General features: G+C 60.3%; 5 protein-coding genes and 1 long non-coding RNA gene across 13 annotated transcripts; 3 read left to right on the top strand and 3 right to left on the bottom strand.

The window, feature by feature from the left end:
• The first annotated feature begins 152 nt into the window (after positions 1-152).
• Positions 153-6,181, top strand: Rhot2 (ras homolog family member T2). Of its 4 annotated transcripts, none has more exons than XM_077105959.1 (19): positions 153-251; positions 340-398; positions 490-571; positions 639-682; positions 1,470-1,523; positions 2,004-2,056; positions 2,143-2,251; positions 2,398-2,499; positions 2,598-2,696; positions 2,790-2,898; positions 2,983-3,103; positions 3,431-3,515; positions 3,586-3,728; positions 3,803-3,903; positions 3,980-4,110; positions 4,223-4,303; positions 4,419-4,541; positions 4,632-4,838; positions 5,049-6,181. In XM_077105959.1, the coding sequence occupies exons 1-19, from the start codon at positions 215-217 to the stop codon at positions 5,151-5,153; spliced, it is 1,845 nt and encodes a 614-aa protein (XP_076962074.1). In that variant the 5' UTR covers positions 153-214; the 3' UTR covers positions 5,154-6,181. The 4 variants fall into 4 exon arrangements, with proteins under 4 accessions (XP_076962074.1, XP_076962073.1, XP_076696110.2 ...); XM_077105958.1 differs by having other exon boundaries at positions 642-682; positions 4,632-4,834; positions 5,049-6,179; XM_076839995.2 differs by having other exon boundaries at positions 4,632-4,834; positions 5,049-6,179.
• Positions 6,182-7,106: 925 nt separating this feature from the next.
• Rhbdl1 (rhomboid like 1) lies at positions 7,107-9,671 on the top strand. Of its 2 annotated transcripts, none has more exons than XM_076840211.1 (8): positions 7,107-7,238; positions 7,632-7,793; positions 7,993-8,217; positions 8,293-8,441; positions 8,569-8,681; positions 8,753-8,853; positions 8,935-8,995; positions 9,211-9,671. In XM_076840211.1, exons 1-8 carry the CDS (start codon positions 7,200-7,202, stop codon positions 9,486-9,488), a joined length of 1,128 nt encoding a protein of 375 aa, XP_076696326.1. In that variant the 5' UTR covers positions 7,107-7,199; the 3' UTR covers positions 9,489-9,671. The 2 variants fall into 2 exon arrangements, with proteins under 2 accessions (XP_076696326.1, XP_076696327.1); XM_076840212.1 differs by having other exon boundaries at positions 9,075-9,434.
• A 222-nt stretch (positions 9,672-9,893) lies between these two features.
• Positions 9,894-11,112, bottom strand: LOC143385067 (uncharacterized). Of its 2 annotated transcripts, none has more exons than XR_013089441.1 (3): positions 10,942-11,112; positions 10,261-10,316; positions 9,894-10,129 (listed from the first exon to the last, which is right to left on the bottom strand). It is a non-coding gene; the product is annotated as an uncharacterized LOC143385067 (long non-coding RNA). The 2 variants fall into 2 exon arrangements; XR_013089442.1 differs by having other exon boundaries at positions 10,261-10,903; positions 11,025-11,112.
• Positions 11,113-11,209: 97 nt separating this feature from the next.
• Positions 11,210-13,423, top strand: Stub1 (STIP1 homology and U-box containing protein 1). 2 transcript variants are annotated; one of them, XM_076840321.1, is made up of 7 exons: positions 11,210-11,500; positions 11,892-12,090; positions 12,174-12,339; positions 12,513-12,621; positions 12,720-12,776; positions 12,862-12,978; positions 13,058-13,423. In XM_076840321.1, exons 1-7 carry the CDS (start codon positions 11,342-11,344, stop codon positions 13,181-13,183), a joined length of 933 nt encoding a protein of 310 aa, XP_076696436.1. In that variant the 5' UTR covers positions 11,210-11,341; the 3' UTR covers positions 13,184-13,423. The 2 variants fall into 2 exon arrangements, with proteins under 2 accessions (XP_076696436.1, XP_076696437.1); XM_076840322.1 differs by having other exon boundaries at positions 11,212-11,500; positions 12,513-12,600.
• On the bottom strand, positions 12,389-15,068 carry Jmjd8 (jumonji domain containing 8). 2 transcript variants are annotated; one of them, XM_076840323.1, is made up of 9 exons: positions 14,936-15,068; positions 14,769-14,864; positions 14,619-14,667; positions 14,449-14,545; positions 14,297-14,365; positions 14,086-14,205; positions 13,931-13,998; positions 13,711-13,845; positions 12,389-13,550 (listed from the first exon to the last, which is right to left on the bottom strand). In XM_076840323.1, exons 1-9 carry the CDS (start codon positions 15,031-15,033, stop codon positions 13,470-13,472), a joined length of 813 nt encoding a protein of 270 aa, XP_076696438.1. In that variant the 5' UTR covers positions 15,034-15,068; the 3' UTR covers positions 12,389-13,469. The 2 variants fall into 2 exon arrangements, with proteins under 2 accessions (XP_076696438.1, XP_076696439.1); XM_076840324.1 differs by having other exon boundaries at positions 13,716-13,845.
• Positions 15,069-15,213: 145 nt separating this feature from the next.
• On the bottom strand, positions 15,214-20,886 carry Wdr24 (WD repeat domain 24). The gene is made up of 9 exons (XM_076839910.2): positions 19,243-20,886; positions 18,154-18,331; positions 17,357-18,029; positions 16,704-16,822; positions 16,504-16,625; positions 16,305-16,409; positions 15,805-16,142; positions 15,532-15,716; positions 15,214-15,451 (listed from the first exon to the last, which is right to left on the bottom strand). The coding sequence occupies exons 1-9, from the start codon at positions 19,721-19,723 to the stop codon at positions 15,283-15,285; spliced, it is 2,370 nt and encodes a 789-aa protein (XP_076696025.1). The 5' UTR covers positions 19,724-20,886; the 3' UTR covers positions 15,214-15,282.
• Positions 20,887-21,565: the final 679 nt, after the last annotated feature.

Raw genomic sequence — 21,565 nt, 5'->3', positions numbered from 1 at the left:
CAGTGTCGGGCTCGCCCGTGTGGTGGCGCAACCGCACAGTTCGACTCCTCTGCCCCGCAGGGCTCGCTGATGCGGTTGCGCTGTCGGGGCCGGAAGTGTCCCTCAAGCACCGCGGTGGGAACCGGAAGTGAGGGCGCTAGGGGAACGCCAGGAGGAAGGCTGGGGAGGGTCTGGGCTGCAGCCGGGGCGGGGGGGCGAGGCACCGGGCACAGCCATGAGGCGGGACGTGCGCATCCTGTTGCTGGGCGAGGGTATGCGCTGGGCCGGGGACGTTGGCGGGGGCGTGGGGCCGCGGTGGTCTCGCCGCCAGCGTGACCGCCTGGCCACCCGTCCGCGCAGCCCAGGTGGGGAAGACGTCGCTGATCCTGTCGCTGGTGGGCGAGGAGTTCCCCGAAGAGGTGCGCACGGGAGGCCCGGAGTGGCGGGCGGGTGAGGGCCGGGCGCGGGCCGGGCGCGGGTCGGGCGCGGGCTGAGGCCGCCTGTTTGCAGGTGCCCGCGCGCGCCGAGGAGATCACCATCCCCGCCGCCGTCACGCCGGAGCGGGTGCCCACCCACATCGTGGACTTCTCAGGTAGGCCCCACGCGGCGCCCGTGCCGGGCCTGTCCGCGCGCGCCTGCAGCGGGTTCTCTCTCTCCAGAAGCCGAGCAGACGGATGAGGAGCTCCTGGAGGAGATCCGTAAGGTGCGGGAGCTGCGTGGATGGAGGCGCCGGCCGTCCTCGGCCCTGACAGTCAGCATCCAGAGCGGGACTCCTGCAACACCCCCTTCAGGGATCCAGGACAGTCTAGTGCCTGCAGTGCTGCCCAGAGGCAGAGGTTCCTCCCTCCGTCTCCTTCCCGGCATCTGAGGAGGCACAGTCTCCCCTTAAACTCCTTTGCAGTCCCCTTGCCCTGTACTCTGGTCCACTGCGCAGGATCTCCAGGCTCATCTGCTATCAGAGCCCCTGGATCTAGCTCTTGCAGTCTCCTTTGTATCCTGGTTGTATCCATCACTAGTTGTGCGCAGGCCACAACAACCCAGGGGCAGCCCCCCAGCCCTCACAGGGTACATTGCTGTCCTTCTCTGGACTTTGGCTGCTTGTGACTTGAAAGTGGGAGGTGGAGTCAGGAGTCTCATCTTACAAGTAGCTTGCTCTTCAGGGGTGTGGCTGGGTCTGTCCTGAGCACTTGGGCCTACAAAACAGAGCTGTGGTGCTGGGGCCTGGTGTCTCCCTCTTGGGGGCAGGGAGGGACTTGTCTGAAGCTGCCTGGCCCAGGGTGATCCAGCCAGGGATACCCTGCCCTATGGGTACCTGCAGTAATTGGTCAGGTTCCAGGGTAGGGTGGGCTTGCCAGGCTTTGGAGCTGCACCCTGTGCTGCTCAGAAGCACTTGAGACATGCTGGAGTCTTGGGGTGTGTGGAATGGTCTGAGCTGTCCACTGTAAATGGGCAGCTTCTGGTCACCCTGTGCCATGCTGCTGTTCTTGCAGGCAAATGTGGTGTGTGTGGTGTACGATGTGTCTAACGAGACCACGATTGAGAAGGTGAGCAGGAGGGAGCACCCCATCCATCCCAAGTCCCTGCCACTGGCTCTGTCAACAGTCCCCAGTGCAGACCAGGTAGTAGTCAGTGGCCTAGGGCAAGTTTTGTCCATGCCTGTGACCAGCCCCATCTCTATTAAGCATTTCAGGAAGCCCCACATCTCTGTGTTGAGGTCAGGCTTCTGGTACTTATTTCTCCACAGAGCACCTGGATGATTGCTCTATTTAAGCCAGCATTTCCTTTCCCTTTCCAACAAAGATAGCCTTAGAAAAAAGGTCCGGGGCCTGCCTGAGGTCTAGGATCTCAGTGTGCCTGGAGGGGCTTGTAGCTGCTCAGATTAGACACGGCCCTGCTTTCCATTGTTTTCTCTTACTGGCCTAAGCCTCAAGCTCCCCTCCTCTCCTTGAGCCTGGTTCAGGCCCTGGGTGGGGACCTTGGACTGGGTGGGATGCCTCCCTTCATGGCCGGGATTTGCCTTTCAGATACGAACCAAGTGGATTCCACTGGTGAATGGGAGAACTGAGAGGGGGCCCAGGTAATAAGCAGGACCTTGGCAGGGAGGAGGAGTGGGACTAAGCTCCAGTGGCTCCCTGTACCTGGTAACCATGGGCTTCTTCCCAGGCTGCCCATCATCCTGGTAGGCAACAAGGTGGACCTGCGGTCAGGAAGCACCATGGAAGCTGTGCTACCCATCATGAGCCAGTTTCCTGAGATAGAGACCTGTGTGGAGGTAAGCAGGGAGAAGGCCGAGAAGAAGAGGGGCTCTGGTGAGTACAGAAGCACCAAGTTGCTATTGCAGGTGGTCATGGTGGCCGGCCTGACCCCACATTTGTGTCCTCTTCGGTTGCCTTATGAGCCTGTGCTGTGCTCTTACAGTGTTCTGCCAAACATCTGAAGAACATCTCAGAGCTGTTCTACTATGCCCAGAAGGCTGTTCTACATCCCACAGCCCCCCTGTATGACCCTGAGACCAAGCAGGTGGGCAGTGGCTTCTCTGGGTATGGAGAGTGAGCAGATGGGAGTGGCAGGGTGGACCTTCCAAAGGCTGCTAGGGTGCTGAGTAGATGTTCCTGCAGCTGAAACCTGCGTGCACCCAGGCCCTCACTCGAATCTTCAGGCTCTCCGACCAGGACCTGGACCAGGCACTGAGCGATGAGGAGCTCAGTGCTTTCCAGGTGTGCCCTGACCCAACTGCCCATCCTCAGGTAATAGAGCTCTGCTGTTCTGGGGCATTTGGCTGATGTGAAACCACTTCCTTTTGGAAACAGAAGTCCTGCTTTGGCCACCCTCTGGCCCCACAGGCCCTGGAAGATGTAAAGAGGGTGGTGTGCAAGAACGTGGTGGGCGGCGTGCAGGACAACAGACTAACCCTGGATGGTGAGGCCAGATGCTCTGTTGAGCCTGAGTATGTGGGGAAAGGACTGCGTTGTTCCAGGTGCTACCCGCCTCTGCCCTTCACAGGCTTCCTCTTCCTGAACACACTCTTCATCCAGCGTGGACGGCATGAGACCACATGGACTATTCTGCGACGCTTTGGCTACAGTGACTCACTTGAGCTGACAGCAGACTACCTCTGCCCACGGTGAGTGGTAGGTAGGGCCTGGGGCCAACCCGCCTGTGTGTAAGGTCCTGCTCAGAGGACAGCTGAGACTGTTCTGCAGCGTGGGCCTCTCACTCTGGTCTGCCTGGGTCCCTGTGTGTGTAGAGGACTGGGTTGAGTAGGGCCCCTTGCATCCGGCCTCATGTACCAGAGACCATACCATCCTCCTTGCCTGGCCCCAGCTGAGGAGCCATAGGAGCCTCAGAGGGGCCTTGGCCACGTGGATGGTGCTGGCAGGGTGAGGCAGGAGCTGAACTACTGTGGAGCACAGGATCCCCTGGGAGCTAGATGTCCCATACATCCCTGCAGGCTCCATGTACCCCCTGGTTGCAGCACTGAGCTTAACCACCGCGGCTACCAGTTTCTGCAGCAGGTGTTTGAGAAGCATGACCAGGTGAGTGCTACCACCCTGGTCAGCCCTTGCCGTTCCCCAGCACTTGTGACTATGGCCCTTCTGCCCACAGGACCATGATGGTGCCCTCTCACCCTTGGAGCTGCAAAACCTCTTCAGTGTGTTCCCAGTGGCCCCCTGGGGCCCTGAACTCCCACGCACTGTCCGCACTGACACCAGCCGGCTACCCCTGCATGGTTTCCTCTGCCAGTGGACGTGAGCACATCCCTTCTACCCCTGCCCCCACCCCCTGCTGCCTTCCTCACTGACGCTGTGCCTCGTGCCTCCAGCCTAGTGACCTACCTGGATGTCCAGCGCTGCCTCGAGCACCTTGGCTACCTAGGCTACCCCACCCTCTGTGAGCAGGACTCCCAGGCACAGGCCATCACAGGTGGGCACCTACCCTCACCAGGCCCTGGGTCCAGCCTCTCCCCAGCATTTTCCTTCACCTGAGTCTCTGCTCACAGTCACTCGTGAGAAGAGGCTGGATCAGGAGAAGGGGCAGACCCAGCGGAATGTCCTCATGTGCAAGGTGGTAGGGGCCCGAGGAGTGGGCAAGTCTTCCTTCTTGCAGGCCTTTCTTGGCCACAGCCTGAGGGTAAGCATCTGCAGAGACCCCAGTCCCCACCTGGGGACCCAGGGGCAGGAGAGGACACTTTGGGGAGTGCGGGACCAGGAAGCATAAGCTCTCTTTGTCCCTATGACACCAGGACACCAGGGCATGTTCTGGGGAGGCTCCCATCCATGTCATCAATACAGTGCTGGTCAGCGGACAAGAGAAGTACCTGATTGTGAGTGCTGGGAGTGAGATACCCATGTGCCCATGCCACCTGGTAGATTTGTCACAGGGTGGCCCTTGGGGAGGCCAATTCCTAAGAACACCCCTCAGAGCCCCATCTGTTCCAGCTATGTGAGGTGGATATGGACAGCATGCTGGCCACTTCCCTGGACACCGCCTGTGATGTTGCCTGCCTGATGTTTGATGGCAGTGATCCTGCATCCTTTGCATTCTGCGCCACCGTGTACAAGGCAGGGTGACACTGGGAGCCCTGCAGGTGGAGGACAGCTCTGGGGCAGGTGGCTGGTGGGCCCTGTCTCACACAGCCCCTCCTCCCACAGCGCCATTACATGGATGGCCAGACCCCTTGCCTCTTTGTGTCGTCCAAGGCTGACCTGCCTGCAGGTGTCACCCCGCCAGGCCTGTCACCTGGGGAGTTCTGTCGCAGGCACCGGCTGCCTGCCCCCACCCCATTCTCCTGCAGCGGCTTGGCCCAGCCCAGCACTGATATCTTCACTCAACTGGCCACCATGGCTGCCTTTCCGTGGGTGCTTGCACCAAGGCCTTGGGAGGAGGGTGGCCTGCCTCATACCAGGGCTCTAAGGGTGCTGATCACCTGGCTGTGCTGCATGGGGGCTGTGGAGGGGTTCTGTGGCACTGAGAGCTGTTCTTGGTGTAGCCCTCCAGGCCTAGCTTCTGCCAGTGGCCTGGGACACAGTGAGGGGATATGCACCCTAAGTACCCATCTTCCCTCACAGACACCTGGTGCACACAGAGCTGCGCCCCACCTCCACCTGGCTCCGGGGAATGCTGGTGGCTGTTGGGGCCACCGTGGCTGCAGTCCTCAGCTTCTCACTCTATAGAATCCTGGTGAAGAGCAGATGATGCCTCTCAGCCTCCTCTCCTGACCTAGTGGGGCCCCACAGGGGCAGCCTGGTGCAGGCTTTCAGCCTCACAGCATGACAATGAGCCCCTGGGGCACTGCTGTGGTGCCCCTGCATCCCCTGCCCTTTCCTCAGGCCCCTCTTCAGGGCTGGGTATTCCCCCAGCACTGCCTCACGAAAGCTCTACCCAGTCTGCCTGGCTGAGCTGTGCTGAGAACCTGGGCTTGTGACCCAGAAGCTCCACTGCCTGGCCTGAGGGCTCCATGGTAGATGTTCCTGGTGGAGGCCCTTTCCTCACCTTTGTGGGTATTGGGTAAGGTGACCATTGACCCTAGACCCAGAATTCTTAGGGCTCTCCCTTGCTTCTGGTGTCAATGGGTATGCAGGGGCCAGTAAGTGGCTAGGCTGTTGTGCAACCCCACCTTCCCATCCAGTTTGAAGCCTTGTCTGTGGCAGAAGACATGAGGTTGAGTTTCCTGATTAAACCTCACTTTTTTTTTTTCCTCTGTGGGATCTCAGTCTCTGGAGACTGCTTTTCTTGAATCAGTCTAAAGTATGTTCTTTGTCTTGGTGTGATTGTGTCACTGGACCCCCTCACCTCCCTTCCATCCCTAAGTCCCCATCATGTGACCTCAGGCCAATGTGGAAAGTCCAGTTTTGGGTAACCTGTGGTCCAAGAGCCTTAATGTCCACTGACATGCATTCTCTGTGCTCCCTCCCTTTCCTTGGGCCCCCAACACTGCCTCCCCAAACCTTTCTACTCAGTCAGCCTGGCTGAGCTGCATTGAGTACCTGAGCTGCTTGTGACCCAGCTGCTGTAACAACCCACCACAAACGTGGACAGAGGGAGCTCTGGCTTGAGATGAGTAGGGCCTTCAACCACAGCATGGCTTCCCCAACCTGAGCCCCTCTTCCTCATCTGCCTTTAAGGAGTAGCAAGTGGGTGTCCCAGTGAACCTGTGTGCTGCCTGCTCCACAGAAATGCCTGATTTGAGGGTCTCAAGCTGGACCCTGATGTCCCCCACCTCTCTGCCAACTTAGTTCCACTGGCTTTGAGGCTGGACAGGAGATGCTATTTCTAGCTCACAATGTCCCCTGAGGCCCAGTGGCCTGAAGTAATAGCTCCATTGTATCTGCAGTAGTGGGCAACTTCGGCCCTTGGCCGGTTGCCATCGCTTCATGTCCTCTTTACCCATCACCTCCATCATTAGAAGGGTTTAGTTGCTCTCCCCAGGAGCAGCTGCTCTTCTCCCAGCTGCAGCCCTGCCCTTGAAGACTGCTGTCATGTGGATGCCCCCTGTTATCCTGTCTGGGGCTTCCCGGTTGGGAGGCCCTGATGCCCTGATTCTCCCACACTCCTCCAGGCCCCTGGGGTGGGGGGCGGGAGATGCAAATAGGTTGTTTGGTCGTCTGAACAGGAGCAGCTGTGGCAGGACTTTTCCCACCTCTGCTACCCGCCTGGGGCTATGAGGTTTCCTTGCAGTGACACTGGGGAGAGGAACAGGAGTCACCTGCTGCTGGATAGATGCACTTCAGGAACTTCCATCCCAGCGACGGGAGCGCAGGGTCACAACTTCGGGAGTCAGGAAGCCTAGCGGTCAGGAGAAGCTTTTTGGAGGAAGGGAGGCCCATGCTGAATCTTGAGCCCCAGAAGGCTGCAAAGGAAAGCTGAAGGTCTTGATTGGGCGGAGTTTTAGAAACTGCACCTTGACTGAATCGCTGTTTGAACTTAGCAGAAGGAGCTTCAGCTGCCCGGAGGGCGCACACAGTGCCTGCATCGGAACCATCCGCTTGGAGGAGGCCGGTTCCTACCCAGGGCGTGCATCCGGGGCGGCGCGTCCGTGTGCGAGGGGCGCGCGTTTCGTGGCGGCGTGTGCGTGGGGCGGGCGGTTCCGTGACGCGACTTGAGCGCGGCGCGCGCCGAGCGGAGCAGGCGGAGTGGGCCGGCAGGGGCGGAGCGGAGTCGTCCGCAGAGCAGCCCCTCCCGGCCTCGGCCGACCCCGGCCCGTTGCCCGGCCCGGCTCTATGGACAGGAGCTCGCTGCTGCAGCTCATCCAGGAGCAGGTGCGTGGGGTGGGGGCCGGCACCGCCCCCCGAAACGATCCTCCCGCTGCGGCGCCGGGCTGGGGGAGGGACCGCGCTTCCAGACAGCCCCGCCGGACACCCGCCACCCAAGCCCCCTCTCCGCGTGCCCCTTGGCCCCTATGCCTGAGCTTCCAAGGAAAACAGAGCGGTGAGAGGGTGGTCTCGTCTTCTGACTCGGGCCCTCCCTCCCAGGACGGGGAGGGTGGAAATAAGGTGGGGGGGAGCCCTGGGGACCCGGGCATCGTGCCCTGGAAGGACCTGGGAACAAGCCAGGTCCCAGGAACCAGCCTGCTGCTCTTAGGCAGCCCGGCTCAGCCCCATGGTCCGGGTGGGCGCGCCCTCAAGCCTTGGTCGACGGCTCCCCCACCACAGCAGCTGGACCCTGAGAACACAGGCTTCATCGGTGCGGACACCTTCGCTGGGCTGGTGCACAGCCATGAGCTGCCCCTGGACCCGGCCAAGTTGGACATGCTGGTGGCCCTGGCCCAGAGCAACGAGCGGGGTCAGGTCTGCTACCAGGAACTGGTGGACCTGGTCAGTGCCACGGTGGGTGGGCAGCAGGGGGGTGGCCCAAACACATTGCCCTGGCCAGAGCAGGGTAGGCAGGTGGCTTCTTCCTGGGGAAGGCTCATAGATTGGGGCAGTGCAGGGCCTCAGACCCTGTGGGCAACCTAAAGGGCAGGGTGCTGTGGGGGATGACACTACAGCCCATGCTAATGTCCCTGTCCCCCAGATCAGCAGCAAGCGCTCCAGCAGCTTCAAGAGGGCCATCGCTAATGGACAGCGGTCACTGCCCCGAGATGGGCTGCTGGATGAGCCTGGCCTAGGTGTCTACAAGCGGTTTGTGCGCTACGTAGCCTATGAGATACTGCCCTGTGAAGTAGACCGCCGCTGGTACTTCTACCGGCACCGCAGCTGCCCGCCCCCTGTGTTTATGGCCTCAGTCACCCTCACCCAGGTGGGCCTGCCCACCTGCTGCCCTAGGAGCTTCCCACGGCCCTGCCCTACCCAGCCCTAACACTCCTGTCCCCAGATCATCGTGTTCCTGTGCTATGGGGCACGCCTCAACAAGTGGGTGCTGCAGACCTACCACCCCGAGTACATGAAGAGCCCCCTGGTGTACCACCCTGGGCACCGCGCTCGCGCCTGGCGCTTCCTCACTTACATGTTCATGCACGCTGGGTGAGTGGGACTGCTGTGCCTGTCGTGAGCACCGTTATGTCAGGCCAGCTCAGCCAGAAAAATGCAGTCTTGAGGTGGGCCTGGCGACAGGTGGGCAACACAGCTGACCCCACCCTCCTGCGGCCAGGTTGGAGCAGCTGGGGTTCAATGCCCTCCTGCAGCTGATGATCGGAGTACCCCTGGAGATGGTGCATGGTCTCCTCCGCATCAGCCTGCTTTACCTGGCGGGTGTGCTGGCAGGTAAGGCAGGTGTGGGCCCTCTGCCCACTGCCCTGGCTGGCTGCTTCTTCACACTTTCTTCTGCTCTGCAGGTTCCCTGACTGTCTCCATCACGGACATGCGGGCCCCTGTGGTGGGGGGCTCTGGAGGGGTCTATGCCCTGTGCTCAGCACACCTGGCCAACGTTGTCATGGTAATGGGGCCACCTGGAGGCTGGGTGTGGGAAGGGGCCCACCTGGCCTGCCTCACGGCCTCTCTGTCTGCATGCCATCAGAACTGGGCTGGGATGAGGTGTCCCTACAAGCTGCTGAGGATGGTGCTGGCCCTGGTGTGCAGTGAGTAGGGGGCTGGATGGGGGAATGGGGGGCCACAGTCTGTAAACAGGACAACTCCCACCTGTTGCTCCCTCTGCAGTGAGCTCTGAGGTGGGCCGGGCCGTGTGGCTGCGCTTCTCCCCACCACTGCCCTCCTCGGGCCCACAGCCCAGCTTCATGGCACACTTGGCTGGTGCAGTGGTGGGGGTGAGTATGGGCCTCACCATCCTGCGCAGTTACGAGGAGCGCCTGCAGGACCAGTGCGGCTGGTGGGTGGTGCTGCTCGCCTATGGCACTTTCCTGCTCTTCGCCATCTTCTGGAACATCTTTGCCTATGATCTGCTGGGTGCCCACATCCCCCCACCGCCCTGACCTACTCCCAGGGCCACCTAGGCTAGGCCAAGCATGCGGTGGGTTGACCACCAGGCAGGCCTGCATGTTCCCCCTGGTGAACAGACACCTCAAGGCTGCTGCTCTCTGTGGGGCAGGTGGGCCCTGCAGTCCACTGAGCTGAGGCCAAGCCTAACACCAGCCCTGGCTGCCCCTCCCAGTCCTGGGGAGAAGGTTGCTGGGCCAGGGTTGGACAGAGATCCCTGAAGACAGCCCCAGAGAAGACACCACCTTACCAACCCCACCCCAACCCACCCCCAGGACTTGCAGTCTGAGCCTTTTGGGGAGAATGAATAAATATTTTACACGGTGCCAGGTACCTGTCCCAGGGCTTTGGAGGCTTCTCTGCCCCTAACCCAGATCACAGGAGACCTGCCACACACTGAAGAGAGCCTGGACTTCCTTCCTCCTTGTACCTCTGAACCTAGATGAGAGTGGAGTTGGAGTACCAATGACCCCATGCTATGAAGGAACTGGTGGCACCTGGGGAGGGACTGTGGGCCTTCTGCTCAAACTGAGTTTAGCAAGTGTTTATTGAGCTCCTGTGGCACCCAGTCTCCTATTTTGGTCAGCCTACCATCCAGAGAGACCTGTGTCCTGAGGTCTTGTGGCAGGTTAGCAGGCCCTGGCCCATGGCCAGGTTCACTTGGTGGGAGTCCTGTGCTTCTTGTCCAGCCTAGTGTCTTGTGGGTGGCTGAGCTGGTGCTGAGATCAGGCAGCAGGTCTGGCACAGCTTCGGCTCACAGACCACGTCCACTGTACTGCCTTCACAAGGGGAGGGGGTCCATCACCCTGAGGTACAAGCTGGGGAGAAGCCGGAGTGGGCCCCGAGGGCCCAACCAGTGCTCCCTGATAAGGTCCTGGATGTCCTCCCAGCCCACAAGCTGCTTACTCACCTCTGTTCAGGGCTGCAGCACTCTCTTGCCCCTGGTCCAGGTACAGCAGGTAGTGCCTGAGAATATACTGCAAGGTAGGCCGGCCTGGCACTGTGGCCAATTGGGGGGTTCCAGCTGCCCCCCAAGAGGTGGGGGGATTCTCAAAACAACGTTCTGGATCTCAAGACCATGACATACATCACCAACTCTTTCCACAAGCAAGAGCACTCAGGTGCCCAGGCGCGCCTGATTTCCCCAACCCCGTGGCGCCAACCACAACACCGAGGGTGCACAGCTTCGAGACTGCGGCACGCTCCCTCGGAAAGCTGCCAAAGGCAGTGGCTGAACGCTGCACCACCAGCTTTGGGGGTTTTGGCCACAAGCTGCTGCAGACAGTGCATTGAGGGAAGCCCAGGTGCGGGACCTAGCTAGGAAGGCCCGCTCAGGGAGGCTCGGACCCCGGAGAGGCCCCGCCCCGGAGGAAGCCCGGCCCATCGAGGCCCATCCTACACGAGGCCCCGCCCCGGAGGAAGCCCGGCCCACCGGGGCCCCGCCCCTCGCCGTGGTTTCCACGCCGGCGGCCGCCGCAGCTCTTCTTTTGGCCGTTGTCCCTCGCCGCCTGTCCACTCGCCTCACGCTGACCGCTGACAGCTCCTTCCCATTACTGAGGAAGGGTGGTGAGGGGAGTCCATGAAGCCCTACCTGCTGGCCCTCTCCTCCCTGCCGCCCTATCAGTGGTCCAGGACCTCCAGCTGTCCCCTGGCGCCCGCGCGCTCCCGAAGCACCTTTCTAAGGCACGTCGAGATGACGGCCCAGCGTTTCGGGTCTTTGCCGCCCCAGAGCCTGCTGAGGGCCGCCATGTTCGCGTTGAGGGGCGGGGTCACGGGGCGGGGTCACAGGCGGAGCCCGCCGGGAGCGCCCCGCCCCCAGGTCGTCGGTCGCGCGGCTCCGCGCGCGTTCCCGTTCTGCAACCCCGCCCCGCGCCGGAAGTTCCGGTGGCGAATCGCCCGACCGGGCCGAGCGGATCGCGGCGCGGGGTGCGGGTGAGGGGCGGCCGGGCGCGGAGCCCGGGAGCGGAACCCAGTCCGTGCCGCGCGGCGCCATGAAGGGCAAGGAGGAGAAGGAAGGTGGCGCGCGTCTAGGCGCCGGCGGCGGCAGCCCAGAGAAGAGTCCGAGCGCGCAGGAGCTCAAGGAACAGGGCAACCGGCTCTTCGTGGGCCGCAAGTACCCGGAGGCGGCGGCCTGCTACGGCCGCGCCATCGTGAGTGCGCGGGGCGGGGGCGCGCCCGGCGCTCCTCCCCAGCCCGGGCGCCGCCAGCCCCGCGGGGCTGTGGGCTGCGGAGATTCGGTGGCGATCTCATTCCACAGGCGGCTATGCGCGACCGGATCCCGGATCGGGCGGGTGGGATGCTTGAGGCCGGCTGGGCCGGGGTCCTCAGCAAGATTGGGAAACTTACACAAAATCAATGAATTGGAGTCATGAGGGTGGTGTCAGCCAGAACCCAGGGGTCTGACAATTGAGAAACCTTTAGTTTCTCGACTCCAGCCATGGCCCCAAAGCTGGGACAGGACCTGGGACATCGGGTTGTCAGCTTGCTGGGGCAGAAGGGCAAGGTGGGCCCACACCCTCTCGTGCTGGCCTTGGTCCCCAGACTCGGAACCCCCTGGTGGCAGTGTACTATACCAACCGGGCCCTGTGCTACCTGAAGATGCAGCAGCCAGAGCAGGCTCTGGCCGACTGTCGGCGAGCCCTGGAGCTGGATGGGCAGTCCGTGAAGGCACACTTCTTTCTGGGTCAGTGCCAGCTGGAGATGGAGAGCTACGACGAGGCCATTGCCAATCTGCAGCGAGGTGGGCCAACACCCTGCCTTGCCTGGAGCACCTGGGGCCCCAGGGATGGGCTGGCCAGACTAATCTCAAGTCTCCTTTCCCAGCTTACAGCTTGGCCAAGGAGCAGCGACTCAACTTTGGGGATGACATCCCTAGTGCTCTGCGCATCGCCAAGAAGAAACGCTGGAATAGCATAGAGGAGCGGCGCATCCACCAGGAGAGCGAGCTGCATGCCTACCTCTCACGGCTCATCACTGCAGAGCGCGAGAGGTGGGCCCCTCCCGCTCCTTGTCAGGCTGCCTTCTTGGGTTAAACTGAGTCACCAGCACAGGTGTTTATTGAAAGCTAAGGTGGCACAGAGGAAGCTGGGGGAAGATGCCCAAGGCGGGTGGGCTCTGACATCTGCCCAGGTCCGTTTTGACCAGCTCCTGGTCAACCCTTAGGGAGCTGGAGGAGTGTCAGCGGAACCATGAAGGTGATGAGGATGATGGCCACGTCCGTGCCCAGCAAGCCTGCATCGAGGCCAAGCACGTGAGGGTGCCCCTGGCCCATGTGTGTGTGTTGGGGGGTGTGTGTGAGACAGAGGGTACCCCTGACTGATGTTGGGTTGTGTGCCTGCGCGTGGCCCACACATGCTCCACTCTTCACAGGACAAATACATGGCGGACATGGATGAGCTCTTCTCTCAGGTAGACGAGAAGAGAAAGGTGAGCATCTATTCCCTGAAGCCTGAGAATCGAAGGTACTAGAACAGTATCTCTTCCTATTTCTGATGCTGCTCTTTTGTTACAGAAACGAGACATCCCTGACTACCTGTGTGGAAAGATCAGCTTTGAGCTGATGCGGGAACCCTGCATCACGCCAAGTGGCATCACTTATGACCGCAAAGACATTGAGGAGCATCTGCAGGTAAGGCCATGGGCCTGGGGACCAGGGCTAGAGGCGCAGCTCCAGCACACTGAGCACCCTGGCCCTGTTGTAACTGCAGCGTGTGGGCCATTTTGACCCTGTGACTCGGAGCCCCCTGACCCAGGAACAGCTCATCCCCAACCTGGCCATGAAGGAAGTCATCGATGCATTCATCTCTGAGAACGGCTGGGTGGAGGACTACTGAGGACCTCGCCCCAGAGGGTCCTGAGGCAGAAGCCCCAGAACCTGTACATAGTTTGTGTCTCTGGGCCCATCCCCATCAGTTCTGCTGGTGGGCTCTGGACTGCTCCCTCTTTCAGCATAGCCCTTGCTGGGCCATGAGCCTCCCCTGTCCCTTTCTGGGCAGGAAAAGCAGGTGAGGGTGGGCTGGGCTGAGGCCCCTGCTGCTGCCACTGTCTCTGTAATAAAATCTGTGAGCACTACAGGGGCACGTGCTGGTGTATGACAAGCTCACCAGCTGTCTACTCTGGCTAACCAAGGAAGGTTGAGATGAAGACACTGGTGTCCAGGTTGAGAGTGGCATGCCACCAGCGGTCAGGGAAGTACAGCACCTGAGGGTTGGACCAGAGAGGATTAGTCAGGGAAGTTTAGGTCTGGCCCCTGCTGACAGCCACTAATCTCACTGGCCCAGATGGTACACCTGGTGGGGGATGTGGAGCATAAAGATTGGGCACCTTTGGGCCTGGCCTGGTCCCCCTACTTGTCACTGACCTCACCAGCTCGGATGGTACACTCCAGGGGTCGCTCTGATGATGTCAGGGCTGGGTATGTGTCCTGCAGCCAGGCCAGTGTAGTTTTGTTGGGATGGAACTCTGGTGCCTTCTCAGGTGGATAGAGGAACCAACGCTGCTGGCAGGAGCATGAAGTCACTATTGGGTCTTGTAGCCAGCAAGTCTCAAGCCTCAGCCCTCAGCCCTCAGCCTGTACAGACCTTGCGGCCGTAGATCACCTCTGAGAACCCCGGCCCATGCCAGTGGAAGGGCACCCCAGAGCCAGCTCCTGTGGAGTCAGTTATGAGCAGCTGGTGACAAACAACCTGCACTGGCTGCCATACACCCTCACACATGATTCCCAAAGAGCACCTACCCGCGATTCCAAAGCTATAGGCAGGGGTGGTTCCCAGCAGACGAAACGGGGGTGGTGAATAGTGCCGAAAGAGCGATGCCCACTCAGTGAAGTTGTTGTCCCCAAAGAAGTACAAGGTGTCTGCCAGCAAAGAAGGAAGTCCCCGGGTGCCAGAATCTGGCACCCAGGGACTCCCAAATGTCCCATACCTCTGCTGTCAGGTCTGGCTCACCGTTCCCCAGGGAGGCAGGATCCTGAGGGTGTAGCAGCTGCTCAACGTATTCCTGGAAGGGCAGATCCACTATGGGGAAAAACACTGGTCAGGACCGGGTGATTCTGCGTTCAAGACTAAGCATATTGGTCCCCCTTGGTGTGGAAGCTCACCTTTCCGGTAGGAGTAGGTGTTGGCAGTGCTCAGCCTCACTACATTGTCCCCAAAAGAAGCCAGCAGTCTTTCTCGGGAACACAGGGCCCGGAACCTCTGCGGGGACCAGCAGAAGGCTTAGCGGCAGGGCGGGCAGAGCCGGCGGCCCGCGGCGGGCGCCAGCACTCACCGAGTTGTCCGTGAGCCCCTGCAGGATGACCGGCCTGAGGAAGGCGTACCTGCGGAAGGAGGAGCCGCGCTCAGGTTCGGCGCACGCCTATACCCGCCCCCCGCGCGCTGCGGGCCGAGCGCGCCGTTCCCAGGCTCTGCGCGTACGTACTGCTGCATGAACTCGGCGTAGGTGAGGTCCGCCCGACGCTCCACGGTGCAGCGCTCCTCTTCCGCCACGGCCGACGCCGCCGGCCCGCCCAGCCGCCTGCGGGCACAGCCCGGTCAGCACCGCCCGTGCCCCGACGCCCAGCGCGCCCTCCCGCCCGCGCCGCTCACCATCCCCCGCCGCCCGCCTCCCAGGAGCCTGAGCCAGGTCGAGCCAGCGCCGCCAGCGCCGCCAGCGCGAGCAGGAGCGCCCGCGGCCCCCGCGCCATGAGCCTCGCGAAGCACCCTGGGAGCCAGCGCCCGACCGAACTGTCGTCATGGCAACGGCCGGAAGCCTACAAGGCCCGCCCCCGCCCCGCCCCGGAAGGTGGTGTGGAGGCTTCGCCTGTGGCCACGGCGACCCCGCCCGCCCGCGGTACGTTCGGGGATAAGCAGCAACTTCAGTTCCCACTTATTTTATTGCGTTCACAAGTCTGGTCCCCTTCCACCCGGCACCGGAGCTGCGGGCCGGCGCTGGGTCAGGAGTACTCGCAGAGGTGGCCGCAGCCGGCAGGGCAGTGAGAGCTGCCCTCCAGCCACTTCATGATATGCTGCAGGTGGCCTCCGTGGCTGCAGCCCTGGCACCACACGAAGAGACCCTTGACCACGTGGTGGCAGACAGCACACATACTGGCACAACGGTGGCACCTGGGGGTGGGGGATGCCTCAGCTGGGGCCTCCTGGGTTGCCCACTTGTCCCTGGGTCCCCCCACCCCACACTGCCCCACCTGTCGCAGACCCAGCCACGGCTGCTCATGGGGCGCTTGCAATTACTGCAGTTGACATGCAATGTGGTGGACGCCTGATTGAGGCAGCTGACCGCACGGCTGGTGCTCAGCTTGACCACCTCGTTGGACACGTTCCAGAGGCGGAAGCGCTGCAGCAGGTCGATGTAGGATGTGTACCAGTGCTCCTGCAGGGAGACCCAAGGAGGTCAGGATGGTCAGACAGCCTGGGGCATGGGAGCTTTTCTAGGAAGACCCTCCCCACCCAGCACACACCTGGGTCTGCTCATCAATGTCCTTGCGCACCCGTTCACCCAGCACAATGAGCACAGACACAGCCATCTGCACATCACCCTGCTCAGCATAGAAGCGCAGCATGTCACACACCAACACACTAAAGAAGTCCGTTGGCAGGCGGCTGTCATAGAGCGCATGGGAGATGGAGAGGAGGGAGAAAGAGTCCACAGGTGCCAGAGAGGCTGCATCTGCCTCACTGCCGCTCACATGTGGTGAGTCGGCCTTGTCCTGCAGGTGCTCAGGCCCAGAAGGTGTGTCCAGAATCTCGTGGCGCAATGGGAAGGCTTCCTGTGGCAGCACGTACTCGGGCTCCTCGGCTGGGAGGCAGGGTCAGGCAAGTGGGCCTAGGCCACCCCACTGCCTCCCTGCACTCCCCAAACCACCAGTCTGCCCAGCCCCCACTCACAGTGGGCATGTTGTAGGCCTAGGCTTCTGCCCTACCCACCACCTCCCTCCACCCTACCAAAGCCCCCACTCACGGTGCACATGTTCTGGGTCCAGTGGGTACAGCTCGTCCTCCTCACCCTCAACGTCACCCAGCAAGTAGTCAGCAGGTACATCACTACCCTCAGTTTCCTCATTATCTGCCCGTGAGGGAGGGAGGACATTCAGGGGTGGTTTGCTGTGGACTGCCTCAGCTTCACTCCTGCCAGCATCCCCACCTGCCCTCCAGTCTACCCTCATTGGTGATGAGTGTGGCTGAGGAGTCAAGCAGAACCGTGTCGCTCCGTGTGTCCCCCTTGCTCCGGTCTAGCCGTGTCTCACTGCCTAGCCCTGGGGCCATATCCTTCAGGTTGAAACTGGGGACAGGAAAGGCTCATGGGTGGCTGGGCTCCAGTAGCCCCACCCCCTGGGGAGAGCTAGCCCTAGACACCTACCTGTTCATAAGTGGCAGGCCACAGGAGCTGCCTTTACCCACACTGTGGTTAAGGCTGGCAGACGGCACAAGACCAGGACTGCAGTAGATGATCCGCAGCATGGTCCATGTCTGCGCCACCTAGGGGCAGGCACCAGCCACTCAGAGGGTCCTGGGCACCCAACACCCCAGGCACCCACACCCCCCTGCCTGAACAGAATCACACCAACGTTCAGCTGCCCAGGGACCCAATATCCCAATATCCTGCCCCAACCATACTGGGGAAAATGTAGCCCATGGGAAGCAGAAGAAGCAAAACCAGGAGGCAGCCAATGTGAAGATGAGCAGAGTGACCCAAGGGTGAGAGACTGGCACAGAGCAGGCACTCTCTTCAGGAGGGCTAGGTGCTGTTAAGAGGTGCAGCACCAAGAAGAAGGCACGGAGCACATGCCCAAATGGTGACAGCATCAACTGTGACTCCTTAGACCTCTACCTCCAAGAGGGCAGCCCCAGGATCTGGTCTACTCTGCCTATGTGATCTTGACAACCTGTTACTAAGACAAGGGTTGGTGCTGATCTTGGGATGGGGATGCAGCAGAGCAGCCAATCCCTACCCCAAAGTCATGGCCCCTGCATCCCTGCACCCCCACTTCCCCACAGCCCAGCCCCACCTACCTGGTTACGGCCTAGCTCACGAGCCACTTTTGCATTGTGGTCACAGAGCTCGGCCAATGGCCGGCCAGCCAGAGCATAACGCTCAGCTGTGTCCACAAACCAACTCATGCTGCCACCACCAGACTCTGTCTCAAAGACACTGAGAGCACTAGAAGCAAGGCCAGAAAAGGGCTCAGCAGGGTCTAACTTGCGCTTGAAGAAGATGGGGTGGCGCCGGTCACCAGCATAGGGCTTGCGTCCAGATTCAGCAGCCACTAAGCTTTCCTTGGCTGCAAAGGCCACATCCCCGAAGAGGCCATAGCACAGGCCCTCAGGGTTGGCACGCTCCACGGGCTGGCTGGCATCACGGAACAGATGCTGGCACAGTGTGCTGTCCTTGGAGCCTGAGAGCAGAAAGCAGGGGTCGTGTGGGTGGCGCCAAGCAATGCCTGTGGTGACATCACGGTGCTCCTCGAACATAGCAGCTGGCACAAAGGGCCGGCGCACATCCCACACATAGATGTTGTGATCTACCATCATGGAGCATGTAGCCAGGTGGTGGCGGCACTCGGGCCGCCACTTGACTCGGGCCACAGAGGCGATGGTCTGTACGCAGTGCATCTCCTTGGCACGAGGCGTGGTCATGTCCCAGACCTTCACCATCTTGTCACGCCCACCTGTGGCCAGCCAGCCCCTGTAGGAAGGCCCCCAAACCCTCAGTGACTTCTCCTAAGAGAGAAGGGACCCACCCCAAGCCCTGCCACTCCCCACTCTCTCACAGGCCTTCAGCCCTGTGGTCCCTGCAGCCCAGACCACACCTGTCCTCGGGGTGCCAGTCACAGCAGAAGACAGGCCCATTGTGAGCTGTGAACATTCTCTCACATCGGTCAGGACGGCGGATGTCCCACAGCTGCACATTGCCATTCTCAAAGGTGGAGGCAAAAGTAAAGTAGTCTCGGATGCTGAACTGGACATCCCGTACACTCTCAGACTGGCCTGCAGGCATTGGAAGCAGAGGTGAGGGAGCTGGCCCATGGTGTGTGTGTGGGGCAGCACTTGGAGTGGCTGTGGGATGGTGTCACACACCTGCCTCTGGCCAGATGGCCAAGAGTGCAGAAAGGACTGCCCCCAGGGTCTTCCTAGGTGGGTTTTTTTGCACAAACTCTCAGGCCTATTTCCCCTGGAATCTGCATGTTGCAATAGTCCTTGGCAAAACTGAATTTCAGAGTACTGGAGAACAGAAACTCCATCTGGCTATCTGCTCAACTCCCCTGGATGCCATGCTTGTAGGAGAACCAAGGAGTCCAACCTTTTTACCTAGGGCTGGAGATGCCTGGACAGCCCAAAGGACTAGAGGACACAGGGACCACGTCTGTCCTACAAATCCACCATATCAAGAGCCTGGGAGGGCAGTGTTCAGCATTTTTCTGACACAGATAGCTCATGATCTGTCTTAAGAAGCCCACAAATTCTCTAAGGCCCCAGGGCTCTGCCTTGTGCTTCTACTGGTCTCATCAAGGTGGACAAGTGATAGCAGGCTCAGGGATGGCCCTGCAAGGACTAGACAGTGTACTTAACCTCCTCCACATCCCTGTGCTGGGAACCTTGGAGGTTCTGGTAGACATCCTGCAATGAGGTAACCTGGAGCTGGGCTGAGTCTGTGGGGTTATGCCCTCTCTCATGCCACACCCAGCCTCAATTCCTGGTAGTCCTGCCTCTTGCCTCTTCCCCACTATTGATGCTCTGGCTCACACCTCACTCAGGCCTGCCCCCATCCACTCTTCTACTTCTGGCTTATTTCCAGGAGTGCATCTGAGAGCCTCTGATGCACAAAGCACTTCTTAGCTTGCCTAGACAGGTACCTGCAGATTCACACACCTGCCCTGACCTGCCTCTGTGGGCCTCACCCGAGAAGGTGCTGACAGAGTCCTTCCTTCGGAGGTCAAAGCACTTCATGAAGCCATCCTGGGAGCCGCTGAGCAGCACATGGGCTTCAGTAGGGTGGAAGCAGACTTTGTTCACTGTGCGCTTGTGTTCTGTGAACAGCTGGTCCTGCTTGTTGCGGGATGGCCGACCCAGGTTCCATGTGACCACCACACCATTTGTGGCTGCTGTGGCCAGCAGGTTCTCATCCATCTGGTGCCAGACCACATCAGCACAGCTCAGGTTGAGTGAGGGCTTGCGGCCCACACGGAGGTTCAGCTTTTCTACAAACTGTTCCTCCTCTATGGCATAGATCTTGAAGATGCTGCGGCCTGCCACGACTACTTGGGCTGCATCACGGCATACGCTGATGGCATTGGCTGGAGCATCCAAGTGGCAGTTCATGGTGCGGCCTGTCAGTGCACTGCCACCTAGGGCTGTTGTCACACGGGACATCTTCTCCATGGCTACACTGGTGGTGGGGTCAGGAGATCAGTGAAGAAGGCTGGTCTAGTCAGTCTGGTGTCTGTCGAATCAGTTCAGACCTTTCACTGCTTTGCCTGGGCTGGTCAAACTTGCTGTCTAGACCAAGGCAGTCCATCAGCTAGTCAACATTACAGGGGAATTCCAAACCACCAGAATCTGCCAGAAGACTCCGCTGCTGCCCTGAGCCTGGTTAGTCCCACGTCTGACCTCCCCAGAAGACCTTACATGGCTGGTTCTGGCCAAAGGCACTCATCTCTCCAACAGTCACCTCCCATGATTGCGCCATTGGACCGCAGGTCAGTCGATTTCAGCAGGGGAGCCAAGTGGCTCCCGCCGTCCACACCCGTCAGCCCGGGGCGTCCGAGGCAGCGGGGCTCCGGAGAGGCGCAAACAAGGGGAGGAGGCAGAGGGCTGAAGGGACCTAGGGAACAGAGCTGCTCAAGGCCGGTGGCCTTCCCCTCAGCACTCCAGTCGTACCGGCAGCACACCGCGGCATGGGAAACCCATCCGTCTCCATCACGCCCCTCGCCGGAAATGGTCCGTTATTTACTCACCCCTCGCCGGAAGCGGGCAGGAACTCTCGCCCGCACCATAATAGTTCCGGGTCAGGGCGCAGTACGGGTGGAGGGTCCCGGAGTACCCTAGACACGGGCCTGCGGGCTCCCCGGTTCCTCCTCGATAGTTGTTCCTGTATTTCTTAATTCGTTTTTCTCTTGCAGAAATGGGGATTGAACCCAGGGGCTCTCTTCCTCTGCGCTTCATCCCCAGCGCCCCCTCTTTTTTTAAATTTTGAAACAGGGTCTTGTTAAGCGGCCCGGGTTGGAGCCTTGAACTTGCGACCCTCCTGCCTCAGCCTTCGGCGTCGCTGGAGTGGCAGGCGTGTTTCTTATTTCAGTCTCAGTACTGTAATAGCGGTGCGTATTTCTCTGCTCAGGTTCTTCAGCGGAGTCTGTCATGCCGGACTCCTCCACCCTCCTCCCTCCCTCAGCTCGCGGGAGCAGTATCCCCGCCTGTCCGAGCCCACGGTCCCCGTCTGAACCCCGCGCGGCAGTCCGGTCCCTCTTTTTCCTGGGGCCTCCTACCGCACTGTCAATAAACCTCAGACTCCGGACTCCGCAGCAGTGCCGCTCGGTCCCCTTCCAGGCGCCCACGTCCAGCTAGCAGAGCGCCAGCTCCGCCCTTCTTATCCTTCAATGCTCAGCCTCTGCCTTCTCTAGCACCATATCAAACGGGGCCTGACCAATCACAGTCGCCTCCCCAGCGCTTGTCACAGCCTGCTCCTTTGTTCACTGGTAGTTGTCTGTCACACAGAGGTGTGAAGGCCACCGCAGAGGGATTCCATCTCCCAGGGCCTGACATTTGCCCATTCAATTGGTGGCCCTGTTCATCTGCAGCCTCCCTTACTCTTCTGGGTGTAAATTAACTTGCCAATTCACAGGGCCATCTCTTGAGACATCCTCGCCCCTGCTTAATCTCAGCTATCCTGTGCACAGGACAAAAAGTTCATTTCTGCCTTTCTGGACAGGTGGTGGGCTAGATCCTAGATACTTACTTTTTTTCCCCTTGTATTACTGATGATTGAACCCAGGTGCTCAACCACTGAGCTATATCCCCAGCCTTTCTTTTTTTTTTTTTCCTTTTGAGACAGGAAAAAAAAAAAGTTGCCAAGACTAGCCTCAAATTTGCAGTGCTCCTGCCTCAGCCTCTTGGGAGCTGCTGGTATTCGAGGCCATGGGCCAATGCACCCTGCTAACCCTAAATATTTTTGAAGGAATATTATGGTAATGATTTTAGTGCCATCCCTGCCTGTATTCAGTAGAG

This window comes from Callospermophilus lateralis, chromosome 19 (assembly GCF_048772815.1).
Source record: "Callospermophilus lateralis isolate mCalLat2 chromosome 19, mCalLat2.hap1, whole genome shotgun sequence".
Classification (NCBI taxonomy): Eukaryota; Metazoa; Chordata; class Mammalia; order Rodentia; family Sciuridae; genus Callospermophilus; species Callospermophilus lateralis.
This window is presented reverse-complemented; position numbering and strand designations above follow the sequence as displayed.

Bases quoted from the DNA above. Each gene is read 5' to 3' on its own strand.
- Rhbdl1 (XM_076840211.1), top strand. From the start codon at position 7,200: ATGGACAGGAGCTCGCTGCTGCAGCTCATCCAGGAGCAG. The intron at 8,442-8,568 runs GTGAGTGGGACT...TCCTGCGGCCAG, and splicing joins TACATGTTCATGCACGCTGG to GTTGGAGCAGCTGGGGTTCA. The intron at 8,682-8,752 runs GTAAGGCAGGTG...TCTGCTCTGCAG, and splicing joins CCTGGCGGGTGTGCTGGCAG to GTTCCCTGACTGTCTCCATC.
- Rhot2 (XM_076839995.2), top strand. From the start codon at position 215: ATGAGGCGGGACGTGCGCATCCTGTTGCTGGGCGAGG. The intron at 2,500-2,597 runs GTGGGCAGTGGC...ATGTTCCTGCAG, and splicing joins ATGACCCTGAGACCAAGCAG to CTGAAACCTGCGTGCACCCA. The intron at 3,516-3,585 runs GTGAGTGCTACC...TTCTGCCCACAG, and splicing joins TGTTTGAGAAGCATGACCAG to GACCATGATGGTGCCCTCTC.
- Wdr24 (XM_076839910.2), bottom strand. From the start codon at position 19,723: ATGGAGAAGATGTCCCGTGTGACAACAGCCCTAGGTGGCAGTGCACTG. The intron at 18,030-18,153 runs GTGTGGTCTGGG...GCCTTCCTACAG, and splicing joins GACTGGCACCCCGAGGACAG to GGGCTGGCTGGCCACAGGTG. The intron at 16,410-16,503 runs GTAGACTGGAGG...CCTCACGGGCAG, and splicing joins CACACTCATCACCAATGAGG to ATAATGAGGAAACTGAGGGT.
- Jmjd8 (XM_076840323.1), bottom strand. From the start codon at position 15,033: ATGGCGCGGGGGCCGCGGGCGCTCCTGCTCGCGCTGGCGGCGCTGGCG. The intron at 14,366-14,448 runs GTGAGCTTCCAC...TTTTCCCCATAG, and splicing joins CACCTACTCCTACCGGAAAG to TGGATCTGCCCTTCCAGGAA. The intron at 13,551-13,710 runs GTCAGTGACAAG...TCCAACCCTCAG, and splicing joins GTACCATCCGAGCTGGTGAG to GTGCTGTACTTCCCTGACCG.
- Stub1 (XM_076840321.1), top strand. From the start codon at position 11,342: ATGAAGGGCAAGGAGGAGAAGGAAGGTGGCGCGCGTCTAGGCGCCGGC. The intron at 11,501-11,891 runs GTGAGTGCGCGG...CTTGGTCCCCAG, and splicing joins CCTGCTACGGCCGCGCCATC to ACTCGGAACCCCCTGGTGGC. The intron at 12,777-12,861 runs GTGAGCATCTAT...CTTTTGTTACAG, and splicing joins AGGTAGACGAGAAGAGAAAG to AAACGAGACATCCCTGACTA.